The sequence below is a fragment of the Taudactylus pleione genome, unplaced genomic scaffold (assembly GCF_031769625.1).
Source record: "Taudactylus pleione unplaced genomic scaffold, aTauple2 ptg000678l, whole genome shotgun sequence".
NCBI lineage: Eukaryota > Metazoa > Chordata > Amphibia > Anura > Myobatrachidae > Taudactylus > Taudactylus pleione.
In genome coordinates this window covers 4,021,441-4,035,283 of record NW_028285080.1, presented here as the reverse complement: position 1 = coordinate 4,035,283, position 13,843 = coordinate 4,021,441, and the positions used below count along the sequence as shown (strand labels likewise).

The 13,843-nt window shown below is 44.5% G+C and overlaps 1 protein-coding gene across 1 annotated transcript in view; it reads right to left on the bottom strand.

Annotated features, from left to right (window-relative positions):
• BMP5 (bone morphogenetic protein 5) overlaps positions 1-13,843 on the bottom strand; it is a 246,546-nt gene that overhangs the window by 32,184 nt on the left and 200,519 nt on the right. The window contains exons 4-5 of the mRNA XM_088455931.1: positions 9,845-10,042; positions 3,548-3,624 (exon numbers count right to left, since the gene is read on the bottom strand). Coding sequence (XP_088312057.1) covers positions 3,548-3,624; positions 9,845-10,042 — 275 coding nt within the window. The remainder of the gene's footprint in view (positions 1-3,547; positions 3,625-9,844; positions 10,043-13,843) is intronic.

Below are 13,843 nucleotides of genomic sequence, written 5' to 3'. Positions count from 1 at the left end.
ACTAGGCACGCAGGCCCTTCTTTTATGTCACTCCAATACACATTACCACAGGGGTAAGTCCGCCCTGTGGTTTTAAACCAATCAACTTAAGTGCATGTGCTGGCCACATGTACATTTAACATTGCCCACTATGGACAGTGGGGAGTGGTCAGTTCCCTGTACCTGAGCCCACCCGCAATGCTCGGTGATGCCTCCGGCTCTGTCCCGTCTGGAAGGGACAAAGTTTTCCAAGCCTGCCATGACTGAATCTTAGCTCCAGAGGTGGATAATCAGGGTCCCCGGGCAGGGTTTCCTGGCCACAGAGGGGAAGCTCTTTTTGAGCTCCGTGAAAACAATTAGCTGGCTGCATTAGCCAGCTTCCTATGCACCTCCTCATACCAATCTCAGGTATGAGGCTGCATAGGAGGACAGTTTATTTAGCTGGAAAGGAATGGAGGATCCAGCCACCCACATTGAACCCTAGATCCCCTGGGACTTCCAGGGAACAAAGGTAAGTGCAATTTAACTTTAAATTATACACTTAAAATACATTCAAACCATTTTATCTTCCATATATATATATATATGTATATATATATAATAACCACAAAAATCAGGCAGCACTCGGAGTCTTCATAAATCAAATACCCTCACCAGAGGGATTTATTAGTCAACGTTTTGGGGTGCAATTCACCCCTTCCTCAGGAGAACATAACAACATAACTTTGTTATGTTGTCCTGAGGAAGGGGTGAATTGCACACCGAAACGTCGACTAATAGATCCCTCTGGTGAGGGTATTTGATTTATGAAGACTCCGAGTGCCGCCTGATTTTTGTGGTTATTACATTGTGGGGGTGCTGTCCCCCTTGGAGGGCACCGGAGCAAGTTTGGGCTATATGCCCACCAGAGCAAGTTTGGGCTATATGACACGGAGTGCGGGAGTGCCGGTGCAGTGTATTGGATATATATATATATCCATTATATATATATATATCCATTTAAACTCTGCGCCTGTGCACAGCATCAGGCTTTACCCATAGCTGCACTGCAGCTCGGGAGCTGCTATCCAGGCTCAGTGCTGCCCATACCCTTTTAAATACACTTTTTTATTTTCATCAAGAAGGCATGTAACGATAACCACCAGCAAAACATTAAGGTGGAGTCATCAGATTCGTACTAGTTGCTTTTGCTTATAAGATGACACAGGAGCTGAACTTTTTGAATGATGGAGCCATGTTAATAAGCTTTTCATTTAGGAAATAAATTATAATACTGAAAATTAAATTTTGTGTGGACTTATTCCTTAATTGTGTGCCTTTATCATGTAAAGAATCCACTTGGTTTGCAAATAATGACTTCTGGGTTTGGTACTATTATGCTGGCCATACACTAGTACAACCAGCATAAGATACGATTCATCATACGATTTCCATTGAACTCCCACGGCAGCTCCATAGCAGTCCCAGCCGCACGATTTGATGCTTATTGATGCACAATGTACATACAATCTCACGTACGATCATTCGCCCCTCTGTGACCGGTCGTGATACGATTGATCCTCTGCCTCACTAAAAACATATGATCATAATAGATTTAAATGACGCAGCTCGAACGGTCGGACGTATGATGCATCGCACACGCAAATACACGGCACAATCTGCATACGATTATGATGGATAATGTGGGCTGCACGTCTGATCATAAGATACGATAGTAGAACAGCGGGAGTGCACATCGGATCATATTCCTTTCCTACCTAAATACTACACGATTTCCACACAATGCATCGTACGAGGCATCTAAAATAGTGCAATCGGCTCAAAATCACCCTAGTGTATGGCCAGCATTAGACTTTATTTGGGCTGTGCTATCTAGTGCTTGCCCATCAAGATTTTGATGGCTGGCTTTTTTAGAAGCTCATGTATTTTGGTGCTACAACAAACCTTTCCCTTTGTGACAGTGATAATAAATGTTGTCTATATAGAGGTAACGTTTATTAAGCAGGTGGTGACTTCTATCAAATGTCCCATTAGTCTTTTTTGGAGTGATGGCCATCGAGTTAACATAATACAAGTCTGTCTTTGGGCCTGATTCAGACCCACTCGCGAGCGGCTGTCCGCTCGCAAGTGGGTCGATGTTCTGGACTGAGCATGCGCACGACGGAGGGAGCTCCGTCGTGCGCATGCGCCAGACGCGACGAGCGAAGGAAAGTCCTTCGCTCGTTGTGTCTGATCAAAGGGGGCGTGCTGTCGATGTTGATTGACAGCACGCCCCCTTTGGTAGGCGTGCCGGGGGCGTGCCTCCCTGACGGGGGCGTTCCCACGGGAACGCCTCCCGTCAGAAGCCGGCCCACTGACATCACTAGTGATGTCAGTGGGAGTGATTTTGGCTCTGATAGAGCCAAAATCACTCCGGAGCTTGCGGTTGAAAACCTCAACCGCAGGCTCCGGCTCGCAGTTTCGATGGTCGCAATGGTCACGACCATCGCGGCCATCAAAATGCACGCTCGTATAGCCTGTGGGTGGTGACCCACAGCTATACGAGCGTCCAGGAGGACGCTCCATTTTCATGGAGCCGTACGCTCTGCTCAGAGCGTACGGCTCTGAATGAGGGCCCTTGTTATTTAAATGCAATCCATAATGTTAGAAAAGCATTCTGACCTAAATGTGGTACATTTATTTTAAGTTAAAACTGAACAGGCTCCATTTTTAAACCATTTAACTTGTTACGTAATTTTGATACATATAATAAACTCAACACTTAGTACACATTTTGTTTAATGTAATGGTATTCCAGAGAGAAAGAAATCAGCAAAATCTATTTTGCACTCAACATTCTCTTTTTTTTTCTCAAGAACAGCAATTTCTATAGTTACTTACACAGTCATTGCATAGCCTCTTTGGTGGGATTTACCAACAACATGCTGTCAATTATTCTGGGGGTAAGGGCTTTCTTGTCATCGCATTGTTTAGAACACCCTACTGTATTAATTTAAATGTTTGCATTTTTCTCCTAAAATACTGCTCGGCTTAGCCTCAGTTATGTCTTCAATTAATCAACTAACTATTACATAAAGGGGACATGGTGAAGCTCTTAATCACATTAGTTGAATTACACATAGAAATTGGATTCCTGCAGATATGTACGAGGAGAAATAAGGAGAAAGCAAAGTGCATCCTATTAAAAGTAGCAAGGAGATCAATGTCCAGGACCTCAGAGGTGACTAAATTCAAGTGTTTTTGCAGAAAATGTATATGATCCTTCTAGCAAGCCCTTGTAAATGTACTGCAAAATTAAGTGCTCTCAGGAGCCCGACTCGTACTTGGCAAAGAACGTCCTCAAAAAACTTGAACGATCATCCTGATTCTCAAGTCCTTCTCTGTCAATAAAAAGTACAAGTGTACAAAGGTGATGTCACTTTAGATTATTGCTGTTTTGGTTCATAAATAACCTTTCTAACACATTGTAATCAACTATTTTGAATGGTGTTTTAAACAAATTGTTATAACAGCAATATAAAATACCTGAAAAATAAATAAATACATAAGACACACATAACAATCTTACCTGCCATCCAAGGTCACGGAAGCTGACATAGAGCTCATGTTTTTTACATGCCTGCTTCTGTTCACTCGTGTTGTAATCTGTGAATAAACATAACATAAGGCCTTTAAGTGACAATAAAAATGTTTTTGCAATGAAGAAAACGTCATATATTGCCAATATATTTTATTTTTCCTTCCTTGTTCTTCTGCCCCTTTGTAGGTATTACCCATTATTTAAAAGTATTACAGGAGCACTATCAATCCAGAGGTGTGCTGTGATAGAAAATCCAACATCTAGATGCTATAAAAAACATTTTACAGTTTAATAAACTACTAAAACACACTAAAGGTGCGTACACCTTTCGTTATCGTTATCGATATCGTTATCGTTCAGTCGTCCACTTTATCGTCCATTTTTAAGCCCAAAAAGATGAACGATGACGAAGACGCGCGTTCGTCATCATCGTTCATCGGGCTGACATGCAGGCCAACCTGACGATCTCGTCAGGTTGCTGCATGTCAGGGAATGGGGGAGAGAGCCCGGCGCTGAACGATATCGTTAATGATATCGTTCAGCGGCTGTGCTCAATGTCATGAACGACATTGAGCACAGCCTGCCGGGGACACATTACACGATATCGCTCAGGGAGCATATCGTGTAGTGTGTATGCACCTTTAGAGTGTGGGCTACAGCGTCACAGTACTTGTGCTATGGATACACACTGGGGTATGGCCTGAGTCGTTACAGTACTTGTGTTATGGATACAAACTGGGGTACGGCCTGAGGCATCACAGTACTTGTGTTATGGATACACACTGGGGTACAGCCTGAGGCATCACAGTACCTGTGTTATGGATACACACTAAGGGTATGGCCTGTGGCGTCACAGTACTTGTGTTTTGGATATACACTAAGGTTATGGCCTGCGGCGTCACAGTACTTGTGTTATGGTTACACACTAAGGTTATGGCCTGCGGCATCACAGTACTTGTGTTTTGGATACACAATAAGGGTATGGCCTGTGGCGTCACAGTAATTGTATTATGGATACACATTAAGAGTACAGCCTGAGCTGTCAAAGCACTGTGTTATGGATACACACTAAGGGTAAGGCCTGAGGTGTCACAGTACTTGTGTTATGGATACACACTGGGGTACAGCCTGCAGCGTCACAGTACTTATATGGATACACTGGGGTAAGACCTGCAGCATCACAATACTTCTATGAATACACTGGGGTATGGCCTGCAGCATTACAGTACTTCTGTTAGGGATACACTAAGGTAGAGCACAAAAAAACTATTATTTTTTAAAAAAAAATGTATTTTATTTTTTTTCTTACTTTTTATAACTTTTAAATTTTATTAAACTATTTTTTTAACAAAGGAGCAGATGGACACCGGACAGGTGCGTCTGCAGCACTGTAGCAGATAGACACTGGACAGGTGGGTCGGCAGCATTGGAGCAGATAGGTGTGCCAAGCTTGTGGCATCATATTCAAAAAGACTTGAGGTTGTAATAGCTGCCAAAGGTGCATCGACAAAGTATTGAGCAAAGGTTGTGAATACTTATGTACATGTGATTTCTTAGTTTTTTTTAATGAAATTTGCAAAAATCATAAAAAAACTTTTTACATGTTGTCATTATGGTGTATGGTGTGTAGAATTTTGAGGACAAAAATTAATTTATTCCATTTTGGAAAAAGACTGTAACATAACAAAATGTGGAAAAAGTGAAGCGTTGTGAATACTTTCCGGATGCACTGTAGACACCGGACAGGTGCGTCTGCAGCACTGTAGCAGATGGACACCAGACAGGTGCATTGGCAACACTGGAGTGGATGGACACCAGACAGGTACGTTGGCAATACTGGAGCGAGTGGACACCGGCATGAGCGTCGGCAGCAATGGAGCGGATGGACACTGGACAGTAGCATCGGCAGCACAGGAGTGGATAGACACAGCACAGCACTGAGCACAGGAGCAGCCACTGAAGTTTATGGATGGAGCACAGCAAAGTCCCTGGATGGGGACAGCACAGCCCCTGGATGGACTCAGCACAGCCCCTGGATGGACTCAGCACAGCCCCTGGATGGACTCAGCACAGCCCCTGGACGGACAGCAAAGCCCCTGGATGGACTCAGCACAGCCCAAGGACAGACAGCATAGCCCCTGGACAGACAGCACAGTCCCTGGACAGACAGCACAGCCCCTGGATAGCATAGCCCCTGGATGGACTCTGCACAGCCCACAGCTTAGCCACACAGCAGAGTACAGCACAGCCAGAACAAAGCAAATGGTGCCGATCACCGTGGGAAGGGACTTATATGCAATCCAAAACCCGCGAGAATCCGATGCCGGGATTTATGACATTTTGCCTAGTTTTGGGAACTGAGTCTGGCGGGAAAACCCTGAGCAAGACTCTGATCCCCCTCGGATCAGGTATGTTTGGGTGAGTCCGGTCCTCAGAGAGCCAAACCTGCTCATCTCAAGTTTAAAATAGAACTTTCACAAAGTCTGTGGCTTACAGCACCATACATAGCTATATATTACAGGCATAGGCGCTGGTATGGGGGGGTCAACATTTGAGAGAGGCGCCAATCATAGGCGGAGCTAAAGTGATGCAGCTAGTGCAGTGCATTATCTGCAGTCTGGCCAGGTACTAATATGGCTGACTCATTATAGTATGCCGTGGGTCATAATGTAATGGGAGGAGGAGGTGATCTGGCTTGAGGAGAGGAGGAGGGGGCCCCCTCCCCACCGGCTCTTACGCTCTGCCTCCTCTTCAAAGCAGTCCTCCTGCTGTTGCTGCCGGGGATCTGATGTCAGTGGCAAATGCAGGATTTATACAGGGGGTTTTCCAAATGCTTGATTTTAGAGCAAGTGTGGCCAGTCCATGAAAAGGGCATAATTAGCACTTAACCAGTCTTAATATGAGTCATACAAAGTGTATTGTATGTCATAATTCCAACATACAGTATACAGGACCAGCATTAAATGTGGCAGTAGGGCCATCCTGCCTGAGATGAATGTTTTTATGTCAGATGTGGGCATCATTCCAAAGTATGGGAGCAAATCCGGGAGTCTGGGGGAGCAACAGAAGAACTTAGCACTAGCCCTAGACATATACTGTATGTACATATTGGTCTCCATATGCACTGGATAACAGTGTTAATAATTAACCCTATAGATGGTCTATAGCAGTACAACCCTAACAGTGCATGTTTTCCAGATCTCCTACTTGGTGCACAGGTGTATCTATTACTGGTTGACACATGTCAGCCACATTACTGGCTGGCACTGGTGGTGCTAGTTATTTCATTTGTGATACTGAGAAGAACATGCAGCCCTAGGAAAATTCTATTATATTACTATTTCTATTGTGGTCATGGTGTGGGCATGGGAGGGGGGTTTCCAAGCAACCAGAACCCCCCCCTGCATTTGCCTATGGATGTCCCCGGCACAAAAACCATGAAGGAGATGGGCCATCCTTTCTGCCAGCCCTGCACAGCCAGCTGAGCCAGCTGCGACACACAAATGTGATTAAGAGCACCATTCTCATGTGTGCTACTTTGTCACTCCCTGTGAGGAGCACTTCTATGCAAGGTACTGGTGTGGTCCGAGGAATATACCTGTGGTAGAGTGGAGATATGTAGGAATAATCTTAAAGGTGTTTCCAAAAATTTTAGACATGATGCTGTGAATTCAGTTTAATTAAATGGGTGACTGGCACCGTGTGCTGCACAATGATCTGACACTGACTGGAGGATAGAGGTGTTGCGGCACACTATATCAGTGCCAGGCTCGGTGTGATAGTACATGTGTGGGGGTCTGATACTGAACCCACACCTTGTGCCCGCCACCTCAGTTCTCCCTCATGCTGCTGCCTGTATAGTGTATATAGAGTGACTGAGATGTGACTTCTGAAAATGTACCACAATGTTCTGTCTGCAGGTTACTCTAGGTGCAATTGAGGGGGCAACATTCAACAATATAGGGGCACCAAAATTAAACTATATCTTGGCCCCACCCAACCAAAAAAAGTTGTGTGCCCCTGAGTACAGGTACACAGGGGCGCCGAGAGGGGGGGGGAGCGGGTACAGATTACCCGGGCCCGGGCTTCCTGAGGGGCCCGGCGGGGGCCCGGGTCCGACGCCGCCCCCTCCTACCTCACAGCAGCCCAGCAGCCACGGCAGTCTCCTATGCCTGTGCGGGGGAGCGATCACACTGATAGCGCCCCCCCTGGCTTTGCGCCGGGCTGAGGGGGCTCAGAGCGCCCCTCTCCCCGGTGCGCAGCGACGCTTCGCGGCGCTGAAAATCTTGTTGGTTTATTTTTTTTTTGGCAAGGGGGCGTGGCCATGCCACCCGAGATTAGACCACGCCCCCTATTACCGGGGCCCGCCTTGGCTCTTGGCGGCCCTGCAGGTACAGTAACTGTTCTTTTTTATGCGCTTCTCTCTAGCAGTGTCCAGTTTCATCAAAGGAATGAACTGGTATTTGTCTTGGCTGCATAAATTACTTTTCAATAATTATCTATACTCACTTCATTTATTTTATGTTTATTCTACATTAGGACTGCATGTAACAGTGTGAGATTACCCAACGCTTGATTCAATCTTGAAATTGGTGAGCATATACAAGGAGGCCGTAATTAAACTTCCTCTATTCAAAGCCATCTGTAGCTTGATCTAACAACCAGAGTGTCACCATATTTTATAGGGAAACAAATTAGTCCTAATTAGTCTCCATACCAAATTTGGTGACATTCTGGTTATTAGACCAAGCTACAGTACAGACAGCTCTGAATAGAGTAAGTTTAATTATGTCCACCCTATATATACCATTCTGTATCCTAGTATTTATCACATACATGGCATGATTCTGAGGTGGACAAAGTGTCGATGTCGCACACACACAGCTGATGTTATATGACTGTACATGCATCCCGATTGCCTGTGCACAGAGACACAACACAGAATAGGGGACACAGTCTGAGGATTTACTGGGCCTTTCTGGGAGGTAACTGGGGTGGAGAAGCTGATACAGGTGTGTTGCTGAAAGCAGCTGTGTTCAAAGACTGCTGCTCACACAGCAGGCCATAGTCAGACGGAGATACTGCATCTGCCATAGGGCTGGTTCAAGTTTTGATTGTGAGCTGATGGTGCGTCTAAATAAGCACAGTGATGGAAAATTGGAAATCTACTGTCCTCAGACGTTGCAAGTAGGCGTCAAAGTTGTTTGAAGATCTGATGCAACATTAGCAGAAAGACGGAGACGCGACTGGGGCAAAAGAAAGCTCAGAATCAGGCCCACAATGCACATTATATTTTCTTTTCTCTTTTCAGTACACCATTAGTCACCGACCCTTCGAGGCTGGAGAAATGATGGAAAAACCCTCCTTTACTTTGCAACTTTGTGCACTATTGGTCAGTTCCTGTGTTCCAAGCTACACACCCCAGGCCTCTAGCAGACCTTTCTCTTTGAAGCAGACCATCCCCAGCCATATACATAATTATGACGTGCACAAATGATATTGCAGATTTACCGACATCATTGGGTTTTAGGGTTTCAGGAATATTTAGGGTACTTGTTAATTATACGGGCTCCACTTGCCACCTGAACTGTGGCTGCTGTACTCCCCCCCCATACTTCTAGATATTACTACCCTGTTGCTAATCCTGTACTTGTACTTAATGTACAAGCATCAAGTGGGAGAAGTACAGTATGTGCTGACATAACTCCACTTCCTCTGACCATGTTCATCAAGAAATCTATCGAGCCCCCATATAAAATGTGGGGGACATGTACATTCCTTGCTATGATTACCAGTTCTCATTTTATATTATGCACAGTCTGCTGAAGGTGTTGTGGGCACACCAACTTGGGGTAGTAACTTTACTTGCTTGGCAGCCCATGCTCCAAGACAGGACCTGGTCCTTTAACCTGCTATCTCCTCTCTTGGTGTCCCGGGGGGAGATGAATTAAGCCTTGGAGAGTGATAAAGTGGAGAGTGATAAAGTACCAACCAATCATCTCCTAACTGTCAGTTTACAGGCTGTGTTTGACAGGAGCTGATTGGTCAGTACTTTATCACTCTCCACAGCTTAGTACATCTCCCCCCTGGTCTGTATTCCAGACTGATTTGCTATGCATGGGATTCAGTTATCATCTTCTTGTACAGTATGAGTTTGGAGGTTGGGTGCCCAATCAGCAGCTGGTGGATTAGTATTGCTTCTAATCCAAACTGTGGTATGATAGGCGGACAGTTTGTTTTTGCACAGCCCTTGATGCCACTTGATGAACTCTTATTTTAACATACCTGCAATACTGGGAATCTTCGATGCATCATGTTGAGCTGTAGATTTGTTCTTCTCCTGCTTCTTCCTCTTTGTGTTTGCAGCTCTGACTGAGCGAAGCAGTACTTCACTTGCTTTGAAGAAAGCAACTAGAAAAGGCTGTTTTGATTGAGGCCCGTGTCTCCCAACAAGACCCACTGACTTAACATTGACACTTCTACCTAGAAAATAAAGAGACCATAATCAACACTGTCAGCTAACTTTTATTCCACTTAATACTTTCACAGCTGGTTTTCTTAATTCTAAAATTAGTTCCATTTAGCCAGAAAGCAGCACATATATAAACACATTTATCTTTGTATGAATTTTGTTCAATTATATGTAAAAACCTCCCCATTACTTCCTGACATCAAGCGTGTAAGACAATTATGTTTAATGGAGCTTAAGAAGAAATTTGCAGTGATTTAATTGATACTCATTATCCTGCTTGATCTTAAAATAAACCAACAAACTTTAATAAGTATTAAGTATTCTATGTGTATACATATGAAATATGAATATACAAGTGTTTTTTTCTATAAATTAAAAAAAAACCTTTAACTTTACTGACTGTGATTGTGACAGATGGGGAAATGCACTGTTTCAACATTACAACTACACAGATATTACAGATAATAAACGTCAATGACTTGAGTGACCTTCATGCATTGTATGGTGATTTATTAATTTTAGACAAAAAACAAAGACTCTGCTGGAGGAATGGAGAAGAGCACCCAAGGGATGTCTTGCACATTGAGGAATGAGAACCAAGATCATTGTACAGGGTTTGTTTTAGCACAAACATCTTTTGTAGTCCAATTTCATTTTCTATGAAAACTGCTTATACTGTATACATGTATTCATTTTTTTCAATCACAACAATGTTTGTCAAATTAAATCAGTACAGTTTAAGTGTTTTTGCATTAAAATAGATAAAATATGTAATTGGGGCAAAATGGGCCTATGAAATAAACAACACAATGCTTCCAATGGCAGCTTCTCTAAGTAGTTATTGAAGTCAATATCATGTCTAAATTAGAAGAACTTTTAGTCAAAAGGGGTGTGCTTATTAGTATTATTAGACTTTGCTGTTTGTATGGAGCTGTTGAACACTTGTGGCGCCATATAAATAAACAACTGAACAGTACAATACAGTAAACAGTACAATACAGTACACATATAAATCAATAATACTACATCGCTCCACACAGCCACTGGTGCAAGGGGGGAGGGGGAGGGTACAAATTCAATTCAAGGTGAAACACGATCCCATAAGCTTGGGCGCAGCTAACAGGTTAAGAGCCACTGACAGAGGTGAAAACCAAAGACAAAGAAGGGTAAGAGAGCCCATGGAGGAAGTGAAGCTAGAAAGCAGGAGAAGACATAGATGAGACAGGAGGGAGAAGAGCCCTGCTCAGAAGAGCTTAGATGCTAAATACCTACAGTAACTGTCTCAGGTATTGGGGGCAGCAAAACATAGGAAATGAAACTCAGTTAATGACACAATTTGCTTTTCTATCAATATCTGTCTCTATTGCCATTCTGAGATGGTGAAACCAATAAGAGGATAGCAGCAGTACATGTATTAGAGTGATGCATTTAAAATACAGTTATACATTAAGTTTGCTGGAGAGGCTCAGGTAATCATTTTTCTTGGGGGGGAATGACCTAAATCAGCAATAGTCCGTGACATCCCTTTATCAGATTAAGAGAGGCTTTAAACACAGGAAAAAATAATGCCTAAGGGTTATAATAACTTGTTGGGGCTTCACTACCAACCTCCACCTTGCTCACTTTCCTTCCAGTATTGTGATCCTGTGTCACAGTCATTCATCCCGACTTGATGACTCCTCCCATTTGCTCTGCACACTACAAAGTCAAAGCAAAACTGACAGTGATAGCATTGTGGAGTCATTATTAGTTGACATCCACAAATGTATGAATTGTGCACGGGGCACATATTGTTGTGTGTGAGGGTACCTGTGTGGGGAAGCAATCGGGAAGCCGACTTCCTAAATACCGGCAGCCGGCTTCCCGACTGTCATATCCCGGCAAGGGTGAAATGCCGGGTGTCTAGATGTAGACGCCCGCATTTCCCCGACGCCGGGAGACCGGCGCCTGGCATCCCGATCGTAGTGATGCCGGGCGCCGCGAGCGGACAGCCGCGGGGGTGGAGGGTTCGGTTTAGGGCTCCCGGGGGGGACTTAGGGTTAGGCACCCCCCCGGGAGGGTTAGGGTTAGGAAAGGGGGAGGGAGGGTTAGGGTTAGGCACCCCCGGGGGGGACTTAGGGTTAGGCACCCCCCCGGGGGCCTTAGGTTTAGGCAGTGGGGAAGGGGTTGGTTAGGGTTAGGCACTTAGATGGGGGATTAGGGTTAGGCACTTGGGGGGGAAGTTAGGGTTAGGCACCCCTAAGGAGGGTTAGGGTTAGGGGGGTTAGGTTAGGTTAGTAGATACTTACCTATCCACGATCGGGATTTCCAGCGCTGTCGGGCTTCCGCTGCTTCTAACTCTGCTCTTGTCGGGCTGCCGCTGACGGGAATCGAACCGCCGGCCATGCGACTGGCGGTATTTCATACCCATTCCCCTGTGTGTGGGGGCCCCATGTGCAACCACCCTATCCACTCTGCTAGCAATCCAGCACTGGGGCAAATTAATATTTTTTTTTTACCTTGCAAGAAAAATACTGCTTGCTTTGGTATGTAGCTCACACATATCAGACAGCGTAATATTTATACAGTGATTTAGTGTTGCAATGCAACATTGCTTTGCCAAGGTGCAATATTTCAGCTAGATTTACTCTCAATGATTCACATTTTTTCTATATCAAGCCTTCTAAACAGTGGAAAAGTGGAGAAGTGGAGAAGTTTTCCACTGCAACCAACCAGCTTCTATCTATCATTATTATAATACTTGATAAAAGCTATATCAATGCTGATTGGTTGCATTAGGCTTGGTTGTAACTTTTTCACTTGTTCACTCCCCCACTCTTGAGCATGCATGATGCATCTCCCGCTATATCCCTTATGTGCTATGCTTCCTCCCAGGCAGACCACACAGCAGGAGAACTCTGTGTTATCATACCAACCAATATTCCTAATTTGAAAATCTTCACAAATAATTAGTCTATACGTCAAATCTGCTTAATTCATCATCATTCCAATGAAGCAAATATCAGGCCACTATACTGTATGACCAGTTAGGCTGCTGAAGAGCAGAAATGTCCGGGAAAATTTGGACTGGTTACAAATATGGGTATAGAGGGAGCCAACTGGGAGCATTCACTCTATGGTGACAGCTTCCAAATGAAGCAATAGGCTGACTCCTGAACAGGAAATCTCTATTCCTCACAGCTCCTGCTGTGCAGTATATGAGAGCCAGTCAGGAGAGTACTTGGCACATTATGAGCACAATTATATAAAGAATAAACTCTCAGTGAATAGTATATGTACAGAGTATGTGGGAGCAGAGCAATTTTGATTTGCAATCACAAAGGTACGCTTGCAGATTTGCTTGTGAATCTGGATCCACATGAAACTGATAGAGGTTACATTTCCATGCCTCCATTGTTTATGAATCTTAGGGCCTGATTCAGAGCCGGACGCAATTAGCGCTCGCTCGTTCAGAAAAAGGGGGTGGCTATTCAAATGAACCGTTCGCTCTTTGCGGTCTGTTCACGCCTCTATGTCTGAACGAGCGAACAAAACTTGCGGTCGTTTTTTGTAAAACTACGCCCCCTGGCCGCTCGCATCCTACGTCATGTCCGCTATTTATTAGATTAATCGAGTACATCGACCAGCGTATGAACTGCTCGCTATTCTTGGGGTTGGTTTTTCCTACCACAATCTTGCGAGCAGTTCTGGGTATAAAATAACCCAGTGACGTGGTCAATGACGCTGCTGTATTAATTATGCACACCCTTAAAACGCCCGTTTTGACCTTTAAGCGCGCCTGCGTTCTGATCTCCACTCCCCGTTTTCAAGCA